This window comes from Paramisgurnus dabryanus, chromosome 7, assembly GCF_030506205.2.
Source record: "Paramisgurnus dabryanus chromosome 7, PD_genome_1.1, whole genome shotgun sequence".
NCBI lineage: Eukaryota > Metazoa > Chordata > Actinopteri > Cypriniformes > Cobitidae > Paramisgurnus > Paramisgurnus dabryanus.
Genome location: NC_133343.1, coordinates 42072458 through 42093218, shown reverse-complemented (window position 1 = coordinate 42093218; position 20761 = coordinate 42072458). Strand labels below are relative to the sequence as shown.

Genomic DNA, 20761 nt, shown 5'->3' with positions numbered 1-20761 from the left:
GTTGGCTTGTTCAGCATTACGTTGTTTCCAGTAAGCTCTTTCCTCTGCCATATCTCGTTCTACCAACACTCCAACACGAACTAATTCATCACATGTATTGACTGTGCTTCTCAAAATACTAGCGAATCTTGGATTGCAGTTTCTTAATGTAGCTTGAAGTATCTCCCTTTTTGTCATCGTTGGCTTTAATCTCAGACACATGGCTCTATACTGAAAAGCAAATGTCCAGATGCTTTCACCTATTCCTTGCTTTCTCTCTCTAATTTTCCTCTCTGCCTCCACTTCATGGTCATCAGGTAGAAAGGAATGCAGAAATACAGCCTTGAATTGGTTCCAAGTGTTGACATGGGTTTTTTCAGCCATCCACCAGTCTTTTGCTGTATGCATCAATACGGATGGAAGTATCGCCAAGATCTCGCCATTATTCATCGGTCGCACTGATAAATACTCCTCACACCTTTCTAGGTAGGTCATCGGATCTTCACCCTCTGTGCGTCCAAAGATAGGAAACTCCAGCCTGACTGCTGCTTTATAAGGAATGGTGCTATATGTAGATGTTGCTTGACCAACTGGTAATGACGTTGTGAAGGTTTGTGGAGCTATGGGGTAGACACGGCATTTGGGGTAGAACGAACCATAGACTTAAACTAAATGTCTCTTCTCTTCATACAATCCATCATGGCCTTACCCATATCTTGCATCTGTCCTTCTAATAGTTGCTTCATGTGGCTACATTGTTTCATGTGGCTACATTGTTTCTCCATTCTGTTTGTAAGCTTTTCTTCAATACTCCGCTGGTTCTGTTCAACCAACTGGGCTTGAGTTGTCATCTGTTTGGTCAATTCTCTAACTTGTTCTTCTATAGTTCTCAAACTTTGGTCGTGTCGTTGAAGATGCTCACGATTATTTCGCTCCACTCTCCCAATACACTCCATAATGTCGTCTTCCATTTTATCCATTCTCATGCTTAACTGATTTACCTTTGCTGCTATAGCAAGACTGATGAGACTTTTATCTTCCTCTTCCACCAAAGGGTGGTGGTGGTAAATCTTCCAAGCTTAATTCCTCCTCTTGCACAGCAGCTTCCTCTTCAGACTCCAAAAACAGGCTACCAAAGGACCGTATTATCTCCTGAATCGGTTCCCGACGAATTGTAAAAGGTTCAGCCGGGAAGTCTAGCTCCGCACTAACGTCATCTCCAGCATGAAATGCATCCATCATTTAAACTAAGCACAGTTGAATAAAATTCACAAACAAGTTATACAAATCAATTAATATACTGCACTTTAATCATACTCTTCTTCCCAAAATTGTCAAAAGTCAAGAAGGTCCCTGTTCGGGCGCCATTTTATGTAACACCTCAGTTTTGGGTCACATTAAAGGGACACAAGGCAGCATTTTTATGTTAATAAATCATCTTCGTAAGTCGGTATATGGTTAAATGACTCATTACATGACGAATGAAGACTCTCTCGCCCGCCCCTACCGTCTGTAGGAAGAATACCCCACTTGCAAGTTCGCTGTATCCGACCCGGTGTCCTTCAGTCTCGTATAGTCTTAGATATAGAACGCATTTACTCCCAGACACTAGGGGGAGCTAGTAGAGAAATAATACTCAGACTTGCCTTGTGTGCCTTTAAATAAAGAGGAGATTCTTGCTTCTAAGAGCAGAGGGATGTATTTAAGCTTTGTGAGATAACCCCAAACAATATACGTATACATACACAAACAGTGATGACAACAGTAAAGCATATACATGTTTACATAGCACAGTTCAGTCCGATCCTGCTTTAATGCAGGTATATAAGCAATGTCCCGGTGATCCAAATAGTCCAGATAATAAGGGAATATCAGATGATAATTAAAGTTCAGGAATAACAGTGAAACATAAATTGTATCAAAACGTATCCAAGAGTTCATCCAGGTTATAATTAAAGTTGTGGAATCAAATCAAATCATAGTCCAATGAAGAGTCCTTATAGGGTGATGAATGAGGTCAAACAAAAACCCTCTGAACAAATATACAAAAACGCACATCACAATATGCACTTCATCAAATAACAACATAGAATAACACAATCTTACACTTACATTGAGTTGTAGAACAATGCTGTTCCTCAAAATAGGGTTTCAGGCATAAGGCCATGTTGAGCAAACACCCAAAGCCATGCTGGCACCTCTACCAAACACTCTAACTTGTCTCTCTTAAAAAGGATAACACTTCCTTTAGAGAGCTCTCTACCTCCCCCCGGAGGCTGGGAGTAACATTACAGATTAAGACATGGAACAGATCCTTAGCACTGTTACAATGTTCCATATTATAAACTTTTGGTTATGTGTACTTAAGTGAGTAAATAGGTTAAATTCTTAAGAGTGTGATATTGCTCTTATTTACTTCTTAAAATGTAAAATAAAGCTTACCCGTGTATCTTACAATGCACTTATGTTGTTATGGAGTTTTAAAATACAAAATACGAACATTTCTGGATGTAGATAAAGCTTACTTGGTCATATTACAATGCACAAGTTTTGTTGTTATGCAGTTTCAAAATACAACATGAGTATGTTTAAATGTAGGAAAATGTAGTCATCATCATTGATATATCTCTGGCCCCTCATTTGAGATGCTTTTCATGAACTGGCCCGCCCCCATGACAAACTAATTGAATAGCCCTGTTGTAGATGCTGAACACACAATCATATTCATTAATAGTAAAGAAATGAAATGATATTAGGCTATCAGTGCTGCTGTCGCTCTCTCCTATCGCTTATTTTAAAAATGAGCTTATGATCAATAAAATGGAGCTTATATCTGCTGCTTTTGGTGACATGAACTCTGGCCTACATTAAATCTGCATATATCGCGGGAATAGAATATCCTTATGAATTGAGCAGTTTAATCAACTTTTTTCACTGTGCTCTTATATTTCTTTGTGTGCTCCTAATTTTTTTTATTTAGGAGCACATGTACCCCTTGGGAAAAAGGTTAGCGTAGAGCCCTGTTATTATTGCCCTTTCATCATTAAATGTTCTGCAATACTGTATGTGTACAGTAAGCTCAAGTTAAAAAGTACAATTCCATAATCTACTTAAAGTGCTCTATTTTCATGTACTAATGTTGTACTTAATATAGCCTAAATTTTTTTGTTCTTTAGTACATTCATATGAAATATGCTAAAATGTAATTTAAAAATGTATTTAGGTACCACTTGAAAAGATTTGAACCCACCTTTGTATGAAAGATTAGTACAAGTTTACTTCAAGTGATAGTATGATAAATGTATTTCTGTTCATATTCATGACATCTCAAAATAACACAGATAAGGACACCTATGTTTTAAAGATTATCTTACTAAAGAAGAATTTTTGGTATATTATGTACAAAACTAGTGTGTGAAAATAGGGCATTTTAAAGGGATTGTTCACCCAAAAATTTAAATTATTTACATTACAATTCTAAAAAAATGTACTAAGAAAACACTGAACATGTGCAGCACCGTCGTCATAGTTTGTTCTAGGCTAGCTAGAGCGGGTGATCTAGGCAAGTGATCCCTGTATTTACATAAAATGGTCTGGGCTAAGCCCTGGATGTCCTTCAATACTGGAAACACCCCTGGCTACAAGCCTGTATACATTTCTGTGTGTGTGTCGCAGGAATGCTTTCACGTATTGAAACCAAACTTTGTACATGAACTTGGGACTCCAATGCGAGGATGCACAAGATAAAAAACATTCTAAAATTTTACATTTCACAAATCACGTTAGTGACCGCATCAGAGCAAGCACACTTTTGCGGTTCCTCCAGAAGTGCATTTTCTAGTTTATAAAAAAATCCATGTCTGGTCATCTCAGATTTTGTTATGGAGATGAAAAAATAGGATCAGGTGTTTTTTTTTAATAGTTTTTCATTATGATTATTATAGCCTGATATATTATAAACCTTTTTAAAGGCATATAATCCTTGCTAATCCTATACATAACGGTATCTGCCAGACTATAAAAAACAAAATGTCCAGGAAAAGATTGAGTGCAACTTTTTTCTCTTTATGCAAGTCCACAAAAAGTTTCTTAGGTACAGGGCTCTAGACTACCTTTTTAACTAGGAGCACTCTAGCCCCGGACTGAAAATTTTAAGAGTGCAAGCAGAAAAATTAGGTGCACACCTTATATCAATGTAAGCAATTGTTAACTTCCCCCATAATATCTGCGTTACTGACAAATACTTTGTTGCACATGTCATTAAAGCGCCATGAAACTCTGCGGTTTCATCTCCAGTCTACCTGATTATCATTTTGAAAAATGCTACTTAAATGGGCGTGGACGCTGTGAGTAGAACAGCGATGAGTGGGTGGGGCAACTGATATAAGCTAAGATTAACTAACATTAGCAGTATTACAAAATAATTCAACTGAATATAATATTTAATTTAAACAAAGGTCAAGTAAAACTGTTATAGTTTAAATAATAGCATGTTAGAAGATAATAAGTCCTCAGGAAATGGTACCTCAGAACAGATTAGAGTCCACCTGCCTCCCGTAGCTTTCATGAGCAAATTCAGTTGATGGTAAGTCTAGTCCTGACAGCATTGCGGGGAAAATCATCCAACGTATTTACAGAGTGTGCATAATGGCGCAGTCACATTTACTTTACTATACAGAACCGTATCCATGTGCGATTATCCTGAGCACCAGACACCCCTCCCCTGGCTGACCTGGCCGCACGGAGCAGATGCACGTGTGCGCGCACACACACAAGCGAAACGTCTCTGCATTGGATAAGAACACACTATCTTATAAATAATAATGAGACAACGGTGGGTGTGGTTTTCTGGTTATGACGCGTTGTGCTCTTGACGTTTACACGATATGGAGTTTAAACCCGTAAGACAAAAATCTCACAAAAAAGCTGAAAATGAACTAGTTTTCTCCTAATGTTAAGATTAACAGATACTAACCAGTGTTAATTTCGTTGACAAAGACGATGACGAAAAATATTCGTCAACGAACCTTTTTTCACGGACGAAGATTAAATAAAAACTAAATAAAAGTCAGATATGATGGCGAAGACTGTAACGAAATATAACTGACACTTTAGTCAACAAATAAAAATAAGACGAAAATGTTAGGGAGGGACGAATGGAGAAGAGATCCAATCAGAGCTACTCATTTTGTGGGGAAAGTTTTGTGGGATCCAATCAGAGCGAATCTTTGAGGGTAGGTTGATCTACACAGGCAGCAGGCAGTAGAGGCATTTTAAAAACCCGCGGCAAAGTTCGTTTTTACAACAGGTTGTTTACATTATATTTAGTTGTACAGTCTTCGTTACCCAGCTTTGGCTGATTTCAGTTGACTTCGCTCGTTAGCAACACGCTAACGTGTTGCGGTGCACCCTGTCTGAAGACATGTCTCATTAACAACAACAATGTCAGAGCTAGCGTCTAATCTGGTCACACTTCAAATACGACAAGACGACAGCCTGTAAAAATGACTCATCCAGAAATACATGCAAAGGTAAACATGCACGCTAAGGTTATTTTATAAGATAAACCACAGTGTTTTCGCTAATCTTGGAATAACATAGAAACAAATGGAATACACATCTGAACTATATTGATTGTATTGGATTGTCTGAATTAATACTTAGTATAAATATTCAGTGTCCTCAAATTGAATGAAATGTGTAACGTTACTATTATAGTATATGTTGTGGTTTTACATGACTGGACAAAGTGCATGTGTAAGTGCGTGTGTGTGTCTCTGTGTGTCTGCGTGCGTGTGTATCTGTGTGTGCATGTCATTTAGGAAGAAGGCATATCTTTTTCAGGGACCATGTATATTTTTTAGGTAGAGCGGGCCTTATGCTTATTTTATGTGATATTATCTTTTGTGAAAAAGCCACGGTCAGTTTTTTTGACATTAAGAATAAAATAACATACGTGTTTTCTTTAACATCCATTAAATCTGTCTCTGTATTGCATATTCAAACCTTAATACCATTTCATAACAGACTAAAAAACTTAAGACTAGACTAAGACTAAAACTCTTATGATATTTCGTCGACTAAAACTAGACTAAGACTAAAATATTTCAGATGACTAAAATAAGACTAAAACTAAATGGTGTGTTATTCAAAAGACTAAGGGCCCTATTTTAACGATCTAAGCGCATTGTCTAAAGCGCACAGCGCAACGTCTAAATGGGCGTGTCCGAATCCACTTTTGCTAATTTAACGAAGGGAAAAATGGTTTGTGCGCCGAGCGCATGGTCGAAAAGGGTTGGTCCTGTTGTAATGGGAGTATTTTGGGCGTAACGTGCAGTAAACCAATGAGAGACTCAGCTCTCATCCCCTTTAAAGGCAAGTTGCACTGGCGCTATCTCTTATCCCTATTTAGATGACGGACTTTGTAAACTGAAAAACTAAGCGGAGGAAGAAGATCCCCAGTTTAAGATTAATGTTAAATAATTGTGTTGTTTTTCACTTGTATTGAAATTGTTATTTTTTTATTAAAAACTTTTAAAACCCGTTTTCTTTTAGTCATGGAAGTAAAAAAGCAGGCTTTTAATTGCTTTAAATGTATGGCTATCCAATATCATCAAAACATAATTTACAAGTATGTAAGATAAGGTTTGTACTCTAAAAATACTTTATTTGTAACAAACAGGAGATAAAGAATTTACAAACGGCTCTCCTCACATTTCAGCACTTTGGACAGCGTTTTTTTAGCAAAGAGTTTTTTTAAGCATTACTTAAAAATGTTTCTCATCTCACCATATCCACAGGTACAGAGTCATCATATACAATAAATCCATGAGGTAGCATTAAAAAAACATTTAAAAACAGATGCATTTGTTTAAAGCAAAGCATTTATTTACTTACCAGGCTGCAGGTGAAGCAGCTCTTTGCGCCTTTAACGTCTCATAATTACTCCTCATTTATGTCCAAGAGACTCAATAATAATCTTTTACATTCAATCCTTTAATCTTTCATATTTAAAAGCTTTTTTGTGCTTCTGCGCATTCATGTACTTTGTGATAAGCAAACCTGCGTTGTCCTCCCGTTTATAGGCGCATTTTACTAATGCGCTCTTTAAATAACATAAAACATATTGCGCCATTGACTTAAGACTTTAGACCAGGTTTTTGTTGGTCAATGGCGTAGTCTGTTTTAGTTGCCTCAAAATAGCAACGCGCCAACAATGCGCCTGAACACACCTCGTTTTTAGACCAGAACGCCCATGGGCGCAAAAGGGGGCACAAATGCATTTGCTATTTAAACAACGCAATGCTAAACGTGAAAATTAGGGTGGAAACTAGCGAAAGACACTTGCATCGCGCATTGCGCTGCATTGCACCGGGTGTAAGATAGAGCCCTTTGACTAAGACTACATCAGAATTTGCTGCCAAAATTAACACTGATACTAACATTGTCTTCTATGATGTGCAACCAGAGAAGAACGAAACAACAGTATAATAAGATTCTTAATAAGAATCATTGACAGGTGAGTAAAGTGGGCATAAACCATCCACAGCTGTACCTATCTAAACCCAGGTGTCACATTCATATATATATATATATATATATATAAATTAAAACAAATTGTGTGTGTGTATATATACACTAGGGGTGGCACGGTTCATGAAAAAAATCTGAACCGTTCGGTTCGCTTGTCTCGGTTCGGAGCGCGTGTGCGTCTCACGGTTCAACGGTTCATGGCATGCGCAATGTAGCCTCATGCCCTGTATGTGACCTCAGATAGCGTGTTCCGTTTCGCGCGAAAGAAGAGGTGACTGGTGTTGAGTGTAAGTACTGCAGGTTATGTTACGTGTAGAAATGGCAAGTGGGAAAGAAAAGGAAGTCTGCCCGCAGTTGGAGGATGCGCCAGCGTCGTATGATGACAGCGGAAATAAAACAATAGATAGAACTGCAGTCTATGGGTTGAATGTGTTCTAACAGCCACAGGAAACCGCCTTCTCTCCGACCATTTATCTAATCTGAGGTACACTGTTTCACGTCTTTTCTGCGAACACACGAACAGTGCTATTTTTAGCCTTTCATTGATAAAACGAAAGCGGCTGATTTCCGCGTAGTTTCATTTTGCTAGCGTGTGAAAGTTGCGCGATCTTATTTCATAAATTGCCCCTCAAAGTAATTAGGACATTAGTAGTCAAAAGTGGACAAAAGAGACAGATTTAAATATTACAGGTGTAAATGTTATGTTTCTCTCTCGTCCACATATACTCTCTGCAGTATTTAAGCAGCCTCTCAATGATAAATCTTAGAGCTACACTGAAGTTGGCATTTTGATAAATGCAAGTTATCTTTGTGTGCTAAAAAAGCCCATAAGTTCATGTAGATGGCAATATACATTCTCTTTTTTTGCCAAATAAATGAAAGCATGTTGAAATCGTCTATGTCTTCCCTCTTGCTGTATCAAAATCTCACCTGGCTTTCCTCAGGGATGGTCCCAATAATGTGCTTAAAGTCAAATTCAGTTTGTGCATGATTACATGATATAACTTTTTTTTAATGATGTATCCTAAATTATGGATAATTAATACATTAATAAGATAATACATTTCTGGAGTGTTAAAAATTAAAAGAAAAAAATAACAAAAAGAACCGTACTGAACCGAGAACCGTGACAATAAAACCGCGATACGAACCGAACCGAGGGTTTTGTGAACCGTGCCACCCCTAATATACACACACATATTGCCCTACGAACACATATATACACACACATATTGCCCTACAAAGGCAAAAGACCTTAACTCGCTAGAGTGTGAAACTGAGAAAAATTACTTTAAAGTTTAGACTTATATTGAGTTTCAGTTGTCAGTTAATTTCTTCTTTATTTTTATTTTCTCGAAAAAAACATTAAATTGACTCAAGATACTAATGCAAATAATAAAGGAGGTCTTGAATGTCTCAAAAATATCAATAAGTAATTTTTGACCAAAAACGAAGTTACTACCTTTTGTAGGGCAGTATACATATATACATATACACTCACTGGCCACTTTATCAGGTACACCTTACTTGTACCAGGTTAGACCCCCTTTTGCATTCAGAACTGCCTTAATCCTTCCTGGCATAGATTCAACAAGGTACTGGAAACATTCCTCAAGAGATTTTGGTCCATATTGACATGATAGCATCTTGCAGTTGCTGCAGATTTGTTGGCTGCTCATCCATGATGCAAATCTCTTGTTCCAACACATCCCAAAGGTGCTCTATTGGATTGAGATCTGGTGACTGTGGAGGCCATTTGAGTACAATGACTCATTGTCATGTTCAAGAAACCAGTCTGAGATGGTTTTTCCTGTTGGAAGTAGCCATCAGAAGATGGGTACACAGTGGTCATAAAGGGATGAACATGGTCAGGAACAATACTCAGGAAGGTTGTGGTGTTGACACAATGCTCAATTGGTACTAATAGGCCCAAAGTGTGCCAATAAAATATCCTCCACACCATTACACCACCAGTAGCCTGAACTGTTGATACAAGGCAGGATGGATCCATGCTTTCATGTTGTTGACGCCAAGTTCTGACTCTACCATCTGAATGTAGCAGCAAAAATCGAGACTCATCACACCAGGCAACGTTTTTCCAATCTTCTATTGTTCAATTTTGGTGATCCTGTGTGAATTGTAGCCTTAGTTTTCTGTTCTTAGCTGTCAAGAGTGGCACCCGGTGTGGTCTTCTGCTGCTGTAGCCCATTCGCCTCAAGGTTCGACGTGTTTTGCATTCAGAGACCAGCCCGTCTGGCACCAACAACCATGCCACATTCAAAGTCACTTAAATCACCTTTCTTCCAAATTCTGATGCTCGGTTTGAAATGCAGCAGATCGTCTTGACAATGTCTACATGCCTAAATGCATTGAGTTGCTGCCATGTGATTGACTGATTAGAAATTTGCGTTAAGGAGTAGTTGGACAGGTGTACCTAATAAAGTGAGAAGAGCATCTCTGAACACACAACACGCCGAACCTTGAGGCGGATGGGCTACAGCAGCAGAAGACCACACCATATATACACACACATAAACATACACATTTTACGTGTACCGATCCTCCCAAATTCACAATTTAAAGCAGAGATGCGTCTTCATTCACTTTTGGTTTCGTTTTTAAAGCATGCAGAAATAATAGAAAATAGACTACTTGCTTGATGTTAAAATAATAATTGAGAAAGATAAAGTTTGGGACCTGATTGGTGTTAAAGATATTAAGAGTTATAAGACTCCAAAGCGATCTCCCTGACTCCTGAAGAGCATGCACACAATATAGACATCTACACAAAATTACAGTTTTAAGTCTGGTACTAGTAAGGTGTGTGTGTATGTATATATGCTTATATATGCTTAAAAAACGCGCACACACACACACACACACACACACACACACACACACACACACACACACACACACACACACACACACACACACACACACACACACACACACATAATAATTGAGCAAGATAAAGTTTGGGACCTGATTGATGTTAAAAATGTTAAGAGTTACAAGACTCCAAAGCGATCTCCCTGACACAATATAGACATCTACACAAATTACAGTTTTAAAAATATCTGTTTTGACAAGAATTCACGCAGGTATCACCTATAATCTGAAGTGAATGTTTGGTTAACTGTTGAGGAAAAGTATCTGTTGTGTAACATTATATTAGCCTACAGTATCTTAAAGCGGTCTGTCTCAATGTCAAAATTAAACAATAAAATAAAAACATATATTTAACATATATTGTTTTTGCTTAATGTAAACAAGTGTAGTTCTGTCATGTTTTGTCAGATTCCAACAAATCGTGCATTGTTTTGAAGTTTTTTTTTTAATAGAGAATGTTAAAATATAAATAACAAATTTTTGAAAATTTGCTTATCCCAACTCAATTTGCCAGCACAGGTCACAAATGATGCAGCGGCAAACAGAAATGGAGAAAGAACAAGGTCTTTTAAAGGGAAAATCATACATAAAACTATGGCTGTTGGTTCTGTGGAAAATGTAAACAGGCTGTTGTAGACATTAGGGATGTCCATCGATGCATCGCGCTCCCATTAAAAAGACCTGTCTAAAATCGATTCTGAATCGTAAGGCTCCGATTCAGTGTTTCATGCACAGCTTGTGCATGTACTACGGCTCCGTGATCAGTAGGAAGTCCTTATCAATCTAAAATCACTACAAGTTTGACTCGTTTATAACGTGCATTTAAAAAAGCAACACTCGTTAAACACAATCATTTAAAATATTCTTTATTATCATGAAAATACCTGAAACAATCTGAAGAAGAGCTTTATAAATATTCCTTAAGACATTTCCTGGGATAGTGTTTGGTATACTACTTCTTCTGTGGCACAAATGGTGATTCTAAGCGAGAGCGCCCCCTGGCTTTTGGATGTGGCTGCATTTCACCGTAATTCATTCAAATTCATTCATTGAGAAAACGCACATTTTCACGATTAATTGTCACAACCCTAGTAGACATACATTTGCATATAGCAAATATATTTGTCCAAATCCATGTTGATTAGAGCATTAAAAACTTGAAAAGTGTTAAATTTAGAATAGATAAAAATGTTAGATTAATTTGAGATTAATCGTGAGTTAACTCATGAAATCATGAGATTAATCTAGATTAAATATTTTAATCTATTGACAGCCCTAATACACATATACACACGTATATACATATACATACACACACACACACATAAACACATACGTGTGTGTGTGTGTGTGTGTGTGTGTGTGTGTGTGTGTGTGCGTATTTACATTCTATTGAAAAATGTTGTTATAAACTTAAAACCTTTCCATGGTTTTACTACAGAGAGTGTTACATTCCTAGAAGGCTCGTATTGTTTTATGTGAATGCTTAGCCAAATGATTTTTAAGAAAACTTTACACTACTTTACACTTTTTTGAAAAGTCTTGGGAAAACATGTTTAGAATAGTACGAGTTTTGTGGACTTATATCAGTGACTTAAAAATTCAGCTTTTTCAAAAAACAGGCATAAACCTTTTTCTCAAAAAATCAAACATGTACATACATTTTGCTCATAATATTGTAGCCCAGTTTGTGCTGAACACAGTGTTGTAAGACTTTTGCAATTATTGTTTTAAAGCAACTGATAAAAGCACAAATGTCAGTCCAGGTCAAAACTTCTCCAGGGCCCTAAAAACCCCTTAGACCACAGAGGGTTAGACAGTCCATATAAATTCACATTAATTACTTCAAGTGTATTCCGTGTCTGTACGCTGGCAACCTGTCAGTAGGCTTGTTGCGATAGTCGGTGAAACGGTGATTACCGGTGCTTCAGCCTTTCACCAGCGGAGCTGAACGCGCGTCATCACAGAGCAGCGGCTGCGGGTGTCAGATTTCATTAATTCCTGTCAGACTGCGGCAAGCAGAAGATGGCAGAAGCCGCGTGCTTACTCGTTTTTGTTATAAGATGCATATATGATGTTTAATGTAGGCGAGATCGTTGTTGTTGTTGTATTTTTTCATTAAGAATAATAATAAACCCATCATTCAAGCAGCGCTTTATGGAGAAATAGCCGGTTGCTCTGCTTGGGACTGGCGGGTTTCTGTCAGAAGTACCTGCACACATTGAAGCACTTAAACCAGCTGTTGCACTCGCATTTACATGCAAATTCATACGCGATTTAACGCAGCGTACGCAAGCGCTGGATTTAAACAACAGTTGCATCTAATTCAAAAGTGAAAGTAAAATGCGCACTTTTGTGCATTTATAAGCCCCTCCCACCCGGTGAAACCGGTAACACCGGGTTTGTCACGCGCTGATTAACCAGTGGGAAAATTCTGTCACCGCAACAACCCTACCTGTCAGCCTTTGCCGTAGTCTGCTCGTGAACGGGCACTGAAGGACTAATTTAAGGAGGAGAACAAATTGTTGAATAAAATCATTCGTTTTGTTTTCTTTGTGCACAAAAGTGTTGTTGTTGCTTCATAATATTATTATGGAACTACTGATGGTACATGGACCTTTTTGGCAATGCCTTTTATTCTTTTCTTGTAAAAAAATTGTAAAACAAACTCAAGTCAACGGGACAGTCACAAGCCTCACGGTTTTTGTTAAAAAAAATCTAAACATGTGTTCTGAAAAAAACATCGGAGGACTTGATGGATTTAAAGGACATGGGGTGAGTGATTTGTGGTTAACTTGTAATTTTGGGGTGAACTAACCCTTTAATATTAGTCAAGCAATAACTATTTGATGTTTTGTCTTTCCAGGTTGAGAATAGCTATTCAGTCTCGGTGCCCATTTTCAAGCAATTCCACAAAAACATAATTGGCAAAGGAGGCGCAAATATAAAGAAGGTATATCTATCGATCGATCTATAATAAAAGTGAATAAAGTGCAAACATGTTAAAAAACTAGTTTATTTCCATATTTCAAATTTATTGAAAACATTACACGTTAAATTACAAATCAAAGCATTAACACAGTTTACGAGTCAGTCTTGTTCTTTTAAAGGGAAGCAAAGAAAATGAATATTAGGCTGTTCAAAGATTTTGCCCTCTTGTTTGTGTGTTTGGGGTTGTTGTCTTGTTGAAACACCTATTTAAGGGGCATTTCCTCTATGTTGCCCTTTTGCCGAAATCTCTTAAAGTATTCTGATGTATTCAAATTGATCCATGTTCCCTTGTATACAATAAATAGGCCCAACATGGTAGTATGAAAAACATCCCAATATGATTTTTTGCACCACCATGTTTAACTGTCTTTACAGTGTACTGTCGCTTAAATTTAGTACCCGGGAGTCTAAGGTTCTGCCGATAACCACTCAACCCAAATAGAACCATTTTACTCTCGTCATGCCACAAAATGTTACGCCATTTTTCTTTGGGCCAGTTTATGTGTAGATTCTGCTCATGCCTTTTTTCAACAATGGTACTTTACTGGAGCTTCATGCAAACAGCTTAGCTTCAATTGGATGTCTTCTGAGTGTCACAGTGCTTACAGATCAGATTAGATCATCTTTGACCTTGAACTCATTTTCCAATTAAACTTCACACTGCTATTATTTTGATCATGCCACTTTCAATAAATGAGTCTATAACTCAGAACACAAGTAGTGTGAATATCATTACAAATGCGTCTATTGTGTTTCTATTACACTACTACATCTGTAAGTACATATTTTCCAATGCAGAATTATTACTACTATGAATACCAATGGTATATCAGGTTACTGATAAACCACTGCTATTATTTTGAACATAACTGTATATAATAAATCTCCTCAGATCCGTGAAGAGACTAACACTAAAATTGACCTGCCTGCGGAAAACAGCAACTCAGAAATGATTGTCATTACTGGAAAGAAGGCAAACTGTGACGCAGCAAAAAATAGGATCCTGGCCATTCAAAAAGAACTGGTAAGGTCTCTCATTTTATTTATTTTGAAGGTTTATGGATCTTGAGCTTGATTTGTTGCAACAGAGAAGTATGTGGATGCAATAAGATGTGTTGATTTAAATGTTTGTGCAGGCAAATATTACAGAGGTTGAAGTTTCCATACCCTCAAAACTACACAACTCCCTAATTGGCACCAAGGGGCGTTTTGTGCGTTCCATTATGGAGGAGTGTGGTGGCGTGCACATCCATTTCCCCACAGAGGGCTCTGGCATTGATGCAGTGTCAATCAGAGGCCCAGCCGATGAGGTGGAGAAAGCCAAGAAGCAGCTGCTTTCCTTGGCAGAAGAGAAGGTGGGTTTTTTTCTATTGTTAAGAGGCTAATGCATTTTTAAGCGTTTATCTAAACTTGATCAGGGTACAGCTTTCTTTGTATCTACATTGGTTTTAAATTAACAGATGAATCAATCAATTGATGACTAATCTGAGTACATTCTAATCTACTTTTGGTTCAGGTTTCATTTTATGAAAATCAGTCTGTTGTTAATCAATAATTAATCTATAACAGCAAACTAAAAGCCACACAGCTGAGCTGCGTGCCAAACCTGAATACCACAAGTTCCTTATCGGTAAAGGAGGTGGAAATATTCGGAAGGTACGTGACAGCACGGGTGCCAGGATCATCTTCCCGACTGCTGAGGACAAGGATCAGGAGCAGATCACAGTCATTGGTACAGAGGAAGCTGTAGCTGAAGCACAGAAGGAGTTGGAGGCACTCATTAAGAGCTTGGTATGTTCCCTTGTTCAGTTTTAGCAAAGTCCCGATAATTAATTTTGAAACAAAACATACAGACTTTTATTTTTTAGGATAACGTGGTAGAGGATTTAATGACCGTTGATCCCAAGTACCATCGTTTTTTTGTGGCACGTCGTGGTCAAGTCCTGAGGGAGATTGCTGAGGAGTATGGTGGTGTTATCGTCAGTTTTCCCCGAACTGCCTCTCAGAGTGATAAGGTCACTTTGAAGGGGGCCAAAGATTGTGTGGAGGCTGCTAAAAACCGCATGCTGGAGTTGATTGAGGATTTGGTAAATAGATTTCAGAATCTGCAATACTCCAATCTATGCTGTATTTATCTTGGACAACTGTTGTTATTTTAAGGTGATAATGGGCTACATGTTTCTTTTAATCTGCAGGATGCGCAAGTGACCATGGAGTGTGTGATCCCTCAGAAGTTCCACCGCTCCATAATGGGGCCAAAGGGCTCACGCATACAGCAGATTACTAAAGACCACAATGTTCAAATCAAGTTTCCAGACAGAGAGGACCAACAAGGTATTGTGAATGTCAGTTTAAAAGACCTGCATCATTAAAATAGAAAGCTCCTTGATTTTTTTTTACTAAAACTGTTCAATGTAGGTGATTGTGTATGACAGATTCCTTAAACCAATGATTATCACAGGAAAAACTGCATTTTGTGCCCCAGGTGTTGGTAATAAGTAACAAATATGATCTATGAACAGAAAATCAGTAACTCTTCGATTTATCAGCTTCTTCAACTGATGCTCCAGTGCAGGAGAATGGAGAGGCCAATGGAGAGGTGAAAGAGCCTGCTGATCATTTGGCCCCAAAGAAGTGTGACATCATTATGATCTCTGGCCGTAAAGAGAGGTGTGAAGCTGCTGTTGAAGCACTGAAGGTGTGGCTAGTACATGGTTTTCTCTAAAAAATGCATGTAGCTGTTCTGATTGTATGCGAGTACATTTTGTCGAATAAAATGTGTTGAATATGATGAGTATGGATGTGTTTAGGCTTTGGTTCCTGTAAGCATTGTGGTGGAAGTGCCTTTTGAGCTTCATCGCTACATCATTGGTCAGAAAGGAAGTGGAATCCGCAAGATGATGGATGAATTTGAGGTTGGTCTTGTTTTTTGCCTGGTTCAAGCAGGGGCGTCATGCACCAATTTTTTTTAAGGGGGCAGAGTTTGCAAAGTTAACAGAAATTTGTGCATACACATTATAGAACTTTTAGCCTTTTCCATGGCGCTTGCATTTCCAACAATCTGAGCACCCCTGCCTTCATGCAAAACCTCCAAAATAAAAGTGTTAACTAACTTTTATATCAATTACTATTAAATCGGAAAAATGACATATTGGCATCATAATTACATCTGAAACGGCATGTTTTGTTTATTTACGTTTTATTTAATGACTTGTTTAATTGTATCATTAATGCATTTTGCATAACAACTGTATTATCCTATGAAATTAATGTAATTTTAAATCCATAATGTATATAAACAACGAAAATGACATGCTATAGCCACGTGATTGATTTTAATTATCAATAATGATTAAGAAAAATATGTTTAGATAAAAATATTAGAGGAACGGATTTTTGCATTAAATTTTACCTCATATGTGAGCATGCATGATTCCTCAGTTTGAATAGGCATGACGCCTCTGGTTTCAAGATACAGAATCGTTTTGTCAGTTATGATATTATCAATAGATCTTGAGGTGTTGTGTTTAAGAAACATGTCAGACTACATGGTGCTTGAACAATCAACAATCGCTTGCTGTGCATGATGTCATCAAAAATGTGGAACTAGGGACTGACTTGGGGCGGTTTATATTTTGTGTTTTGCGGTTTTCAATGGAGCTGCACGGCAAGTACGCTCAAATGGAGAGCATCACAATGTGCACCTGGTGCGACACACTAACCATTTTATATATATTGAGCACAAATAAGTAAGCACTGATAAAAATCCACAAGTAAGGGCGTTAAAGTGCCATGGTATTTTTAATGCTTGTATATTATTGTGGTAGACGATGTAAAAGCCTTCTGACTCAGATATTTATTTACCATTTTAGTTGTGCAATTGTTGGCAAGGTTATATTTCCTGCTGCAGAGACTCGTTTTGTCTGGTTAAATTATATCATTGGTTTCATAAGTTGACATTGCTACATGTATATTCAGATACATCTCATGAGGGCTTGTTGATTAATTGGATTAGAGGAATGATGTGAATAAATTCAGTGATAAATAAATTGCTATTATGGATTTTTCTTTTATTGCCCTTTTTTTAACTGAACAATGCCTCTTCGTCTTAGGTTAATATTCAAGTGCCTGCTCCTGAGTTACAGTCTGACATTATCTCCATTACTGGCCTGGCCACCCTCCTTGACCGTGCTAAAGAGGGTCTTCTGGAGCGTGTGAAAGAACTACAGGCTGAACAAGAGGATCGGGTGAGTCTCAAGCCAAGATTACACAAGCTTGCAAGAGGTTTAAAAGTATAGGATGTTGTTTAAACAATTGGACTTTATTTCTGTTGAACAGGCCCTCAGAAGCTTCAAGCTGACCATCACTGTGGATCCTAAGTATCACCCCAAAATCATTGGACGCAAGGGTGCCATAATCACCCAAATCCGCAATGAGCATGAGGTCAACATTCAGTTTCCAGAGAAAAATGATGAGAACCAGGTATTGAACAGGAGCCTACAAACTTTCTGATCATGACAGGAGGTTTTGTCCAAACATGTTTGTATGCCAAAAATGAAACTTTTTGTCTGATAGGATCAGATTACTATTACTGGCTATGAGCAGAATGCAGTGGCAGCACGTGATGCCATTCAGGCTATAGTTGATGAACTGGAAGAGATGATCTCTGAGGACATCACCCTGGACAGCAGGGTCCATGCTCGCATCATAGGTGCCCGTGGCAAAGGCATTCGAAAGATAATGGATGAATTTAAAGTGAGTGTGTAGAGGTATTCCTAAAAAAATTTGTCTGACCCAACAAGGAATATTCTGCTGTTACTCTGCAGATATTATAGTGCAGTTTTAACAATTTTATTTGAGTTTTTTTTTCTGATGTATCTGATGTTAGGGCCAGGAAACAAAATCTTTTCATTTTCCAGGTTGATGTTCGATTCCCTCAGAGTGGAGCTTCAGATCCCAATTTAGTGACTGTGACTGGTCGCCCAGAGCAAGTTGATGAAGCCATTGATCACCTTCTAAACTTGGAGGAGGAATATGTAAGATTTATTTTCTGCAAAACAAAGAAAATTTTGTAGTTTCTTTCTGAAAGAAAACTTTATCCTTTTATTTCAGTTGGCTGATGTAGTGGAAAATGAAGCAAAAATGGCTTATATAAAGCCTTCTGGTAGTTCTTCTGCCCATGGTGGAGAATCCTGTGGCCCATCCAAAGGCTTTGTTGTGAGGGAGGCTCCTTGGACCACAGGCAATGAAAAGGTAAACTGTTACCCTGATTACTGTGTTCTAATATCAGAAATAAAAAAAACATCTGCTAGGGCCAACATTCTGCTTGTTAGAGTATATGTATTGAACTGGCTACATTTCAAAAATATAACTGGATTTAACCTATTTTTGACCCTATCTAAGGCCCCAGATATGAGCAGCTCTGAGGAATTCCCCAGTTTTGGTGCACCTGTGGCTGCTGCAAGATCATCTCCTTGGGGACCCAAACGTTTCTGAAATGTGTGACCGTCAACGGTTTTGTTTCTCGGGGTGTTCTCCTTATTGTCCCCCATTTGAACAATTTGGATGTGGATTGTGACCTTAATGTATAATGTTTTATTCCTCAACTTGGTTCTGCAAATAAACAAGGGTCTTAGTGATTCTCTCTGTGAAAACCTGAACAGTTGGTAAACATTTCTGTTCATGGTGATGATCTCGACCTGGTCTGCCTCATTTTTGCTGAATATTTGTGTGTGAATTAGTCAACCTGTTTGCAGTTGCAGAGAATCATAATTGAAGGATAAAAGAAATAGTCTTAGCAATGCTTCAGGTCTGTCAATCCAGGTTTAAGTACATTTTTATGACTTCATTACAAAAACATTTTCGTCACAAATGTCACTTCTTGGGTTTAACAAGCTGCTCTGTTTCATAGTTGCCTTTGCTATGGGGTTGGTAAAAATATACTACATACTGCATACCTCTAAAATGATACTTCTGATTTGAAGTCAAATTTATTAATAGGAAATGGGTAACCAGCTTTACTTTGCCTCATACCTTAAGGTAGCCATTCCTTTGCAGACTTTTCTCTTTTGTTCCCTTAACTTTATGCATCTGGTCAGGGAAGTTATTCCATGCACCCTTTAAAATTTTCAAACTTTAAGAAGGACTCTCACTACATTAGTATTTTCAAGCTGCCATTTGCTTTGATAATCCCAAGGTTCTTAAACTCTCTAAAAGTTACACTAAGCTTGTTTAATTTTCCTTTTAATATTCATAAATGTTTATTAAGGCCATTTCACACCTATCCAACAGACGCCAACAAAAGCATCTGCTGGGTCGGTGTGAAACACCTGTTGGCAGTTGTTGGATCAAAGTTAATGAGACTTTAGAATGTTGGAATTTGATGGAGTTGGACCAGTGTGAATTGGCCTTTAAAACGGAAGATGTAACGTGGAAAGACAAAGCAGACACATTTGTGCCAATGAAATATTAAGGAATGTTATGTGTTGCTTATCTTTGCTAATGGATCAGTGTCCAGACCCTTTTTGTCTTCCAAATGCTATGCAGGTTGGTCTGAAAACAATGGCAACAGTCCTCTTTAATAGCCTTAATAATTATGCAAAAATGACTAGGTAAACAGTTAAAGATGACACTGAAAATAAATTGTCCAAAAAAGTTTAATAAAAATTTAAAATGTGTCTTGCTTTGTTTTGATGAGCCTGTTTTTACATGTCCAAAAATTCTACAATAAAATAAAAGACTGAATAAGTTGAGCTAGAATATCTTATGTGATGACTGGAGCCGATACCATCTGAACCCTGTTGCTCATTTGGCAGCTCCTGCTAGAGTCCAGTATAGACCCTCCAGCCACCTTGATGATGAATGCTGCTGACTGGGTTTTTCTGAGAGCTGCAAGTTATTTTTACAACTTATTTAGGTTAACATTATTTTAGCAGTTATTTAGTAACGTTTTGTATGTTCAGTCAGATCAGAAAGGTGGTTAAATAGGGAATCTTAATAAATTAAACTTGAGCTAGCCTGTAAACCAGGGGTGGGAAATCCTGGTCCTGGGGCCTCATTTATATAGCATGCGTATGCATAGTAAAATGCATTTGATCGTAAAATGTGCTTACGCAAAAATCCAAGGCAAAGTCCATATTTATTAAAACTCTTTGACGTGGAAAAGTGCTTTGCTTGTCCGATTGCTGCAGGTTTTTGGAAATATAAGCCATTTTTGCTGCTCGAAAAGGGTTTAAACATTGACATACGCTCTTTTATATGTCAATGTCATTAATTAGCCAGCGTTTAAAGGCGGAGATCTGGGCGTTTTCTGTGCATACGTTTGTTCTAGGAATCACACGTACGCATTTTTGATAAAGATCAAATC

At 37.8% G+C, this 20761-nt stretch overlaps 1 protein-coding gene across 5 annotated transcripts in view; it reads left to right on the top strand.

Annotated features, from left to right (window-relative positions):
• The window catches only part of hdlbpa (high density lipoprotein binding protein a), a 220577-nt gene extending 200505 nt beyond the window's left edge, over positions 1–20072 (top strand). For 3 of the 5 annotated variants that reach the window (XM_065266686.2, XM_065266687.2, XM_065266688.2), the window contains 14 exons: positions 13271–13357; positions 14288–14419; positions 14532–14750; positions 14965–15186; positions 15264–15482; positions 15591–15729; positions 15945–16093; positions 16206–16310; positions 17508–17642; positions 17734–17877; positions 17971–18150; positions 18315–18431; positions 18508–18648; positions 18799–20072. In XM_065266686.2, coding sequence (XP_065122758.2) covers positions 13271–13357; positions 14288–14419; positions 14532–14750; positions 14965–15186; positions 15264–15482; positions 15591–15729; positions 15945–16093; positions 16206–16310; positions 17508–17642; positions 17734–17877; positions 17971–18150; positions 18315–18431; positions 18508–18648; positions 18799–18891 — 2082 coding nt within the window. In that variant the 3' untranslated portion in view covers positions 18892–20072. The remainder of the gene's footprint in view (positions 1–13270; positions 13358–14287; positions 14420–14531; positions 14751–14964; positions 15187–15263; positions 15483–15590; positions 15730–15944; positions 16094–16205; positions 16311–17507; positions 17643–17733; positions 17878–17970; positions 18151–18314; positions 18432–18507; positions 18649–18798) is intronic. The other 2 variants (XM_065266689.2, XM_065266690.2) reach the window with 2 other exon arrangements.
• The last annotated feature ends 689 nt before the right edge of the window (positions 20073–20761 follow it).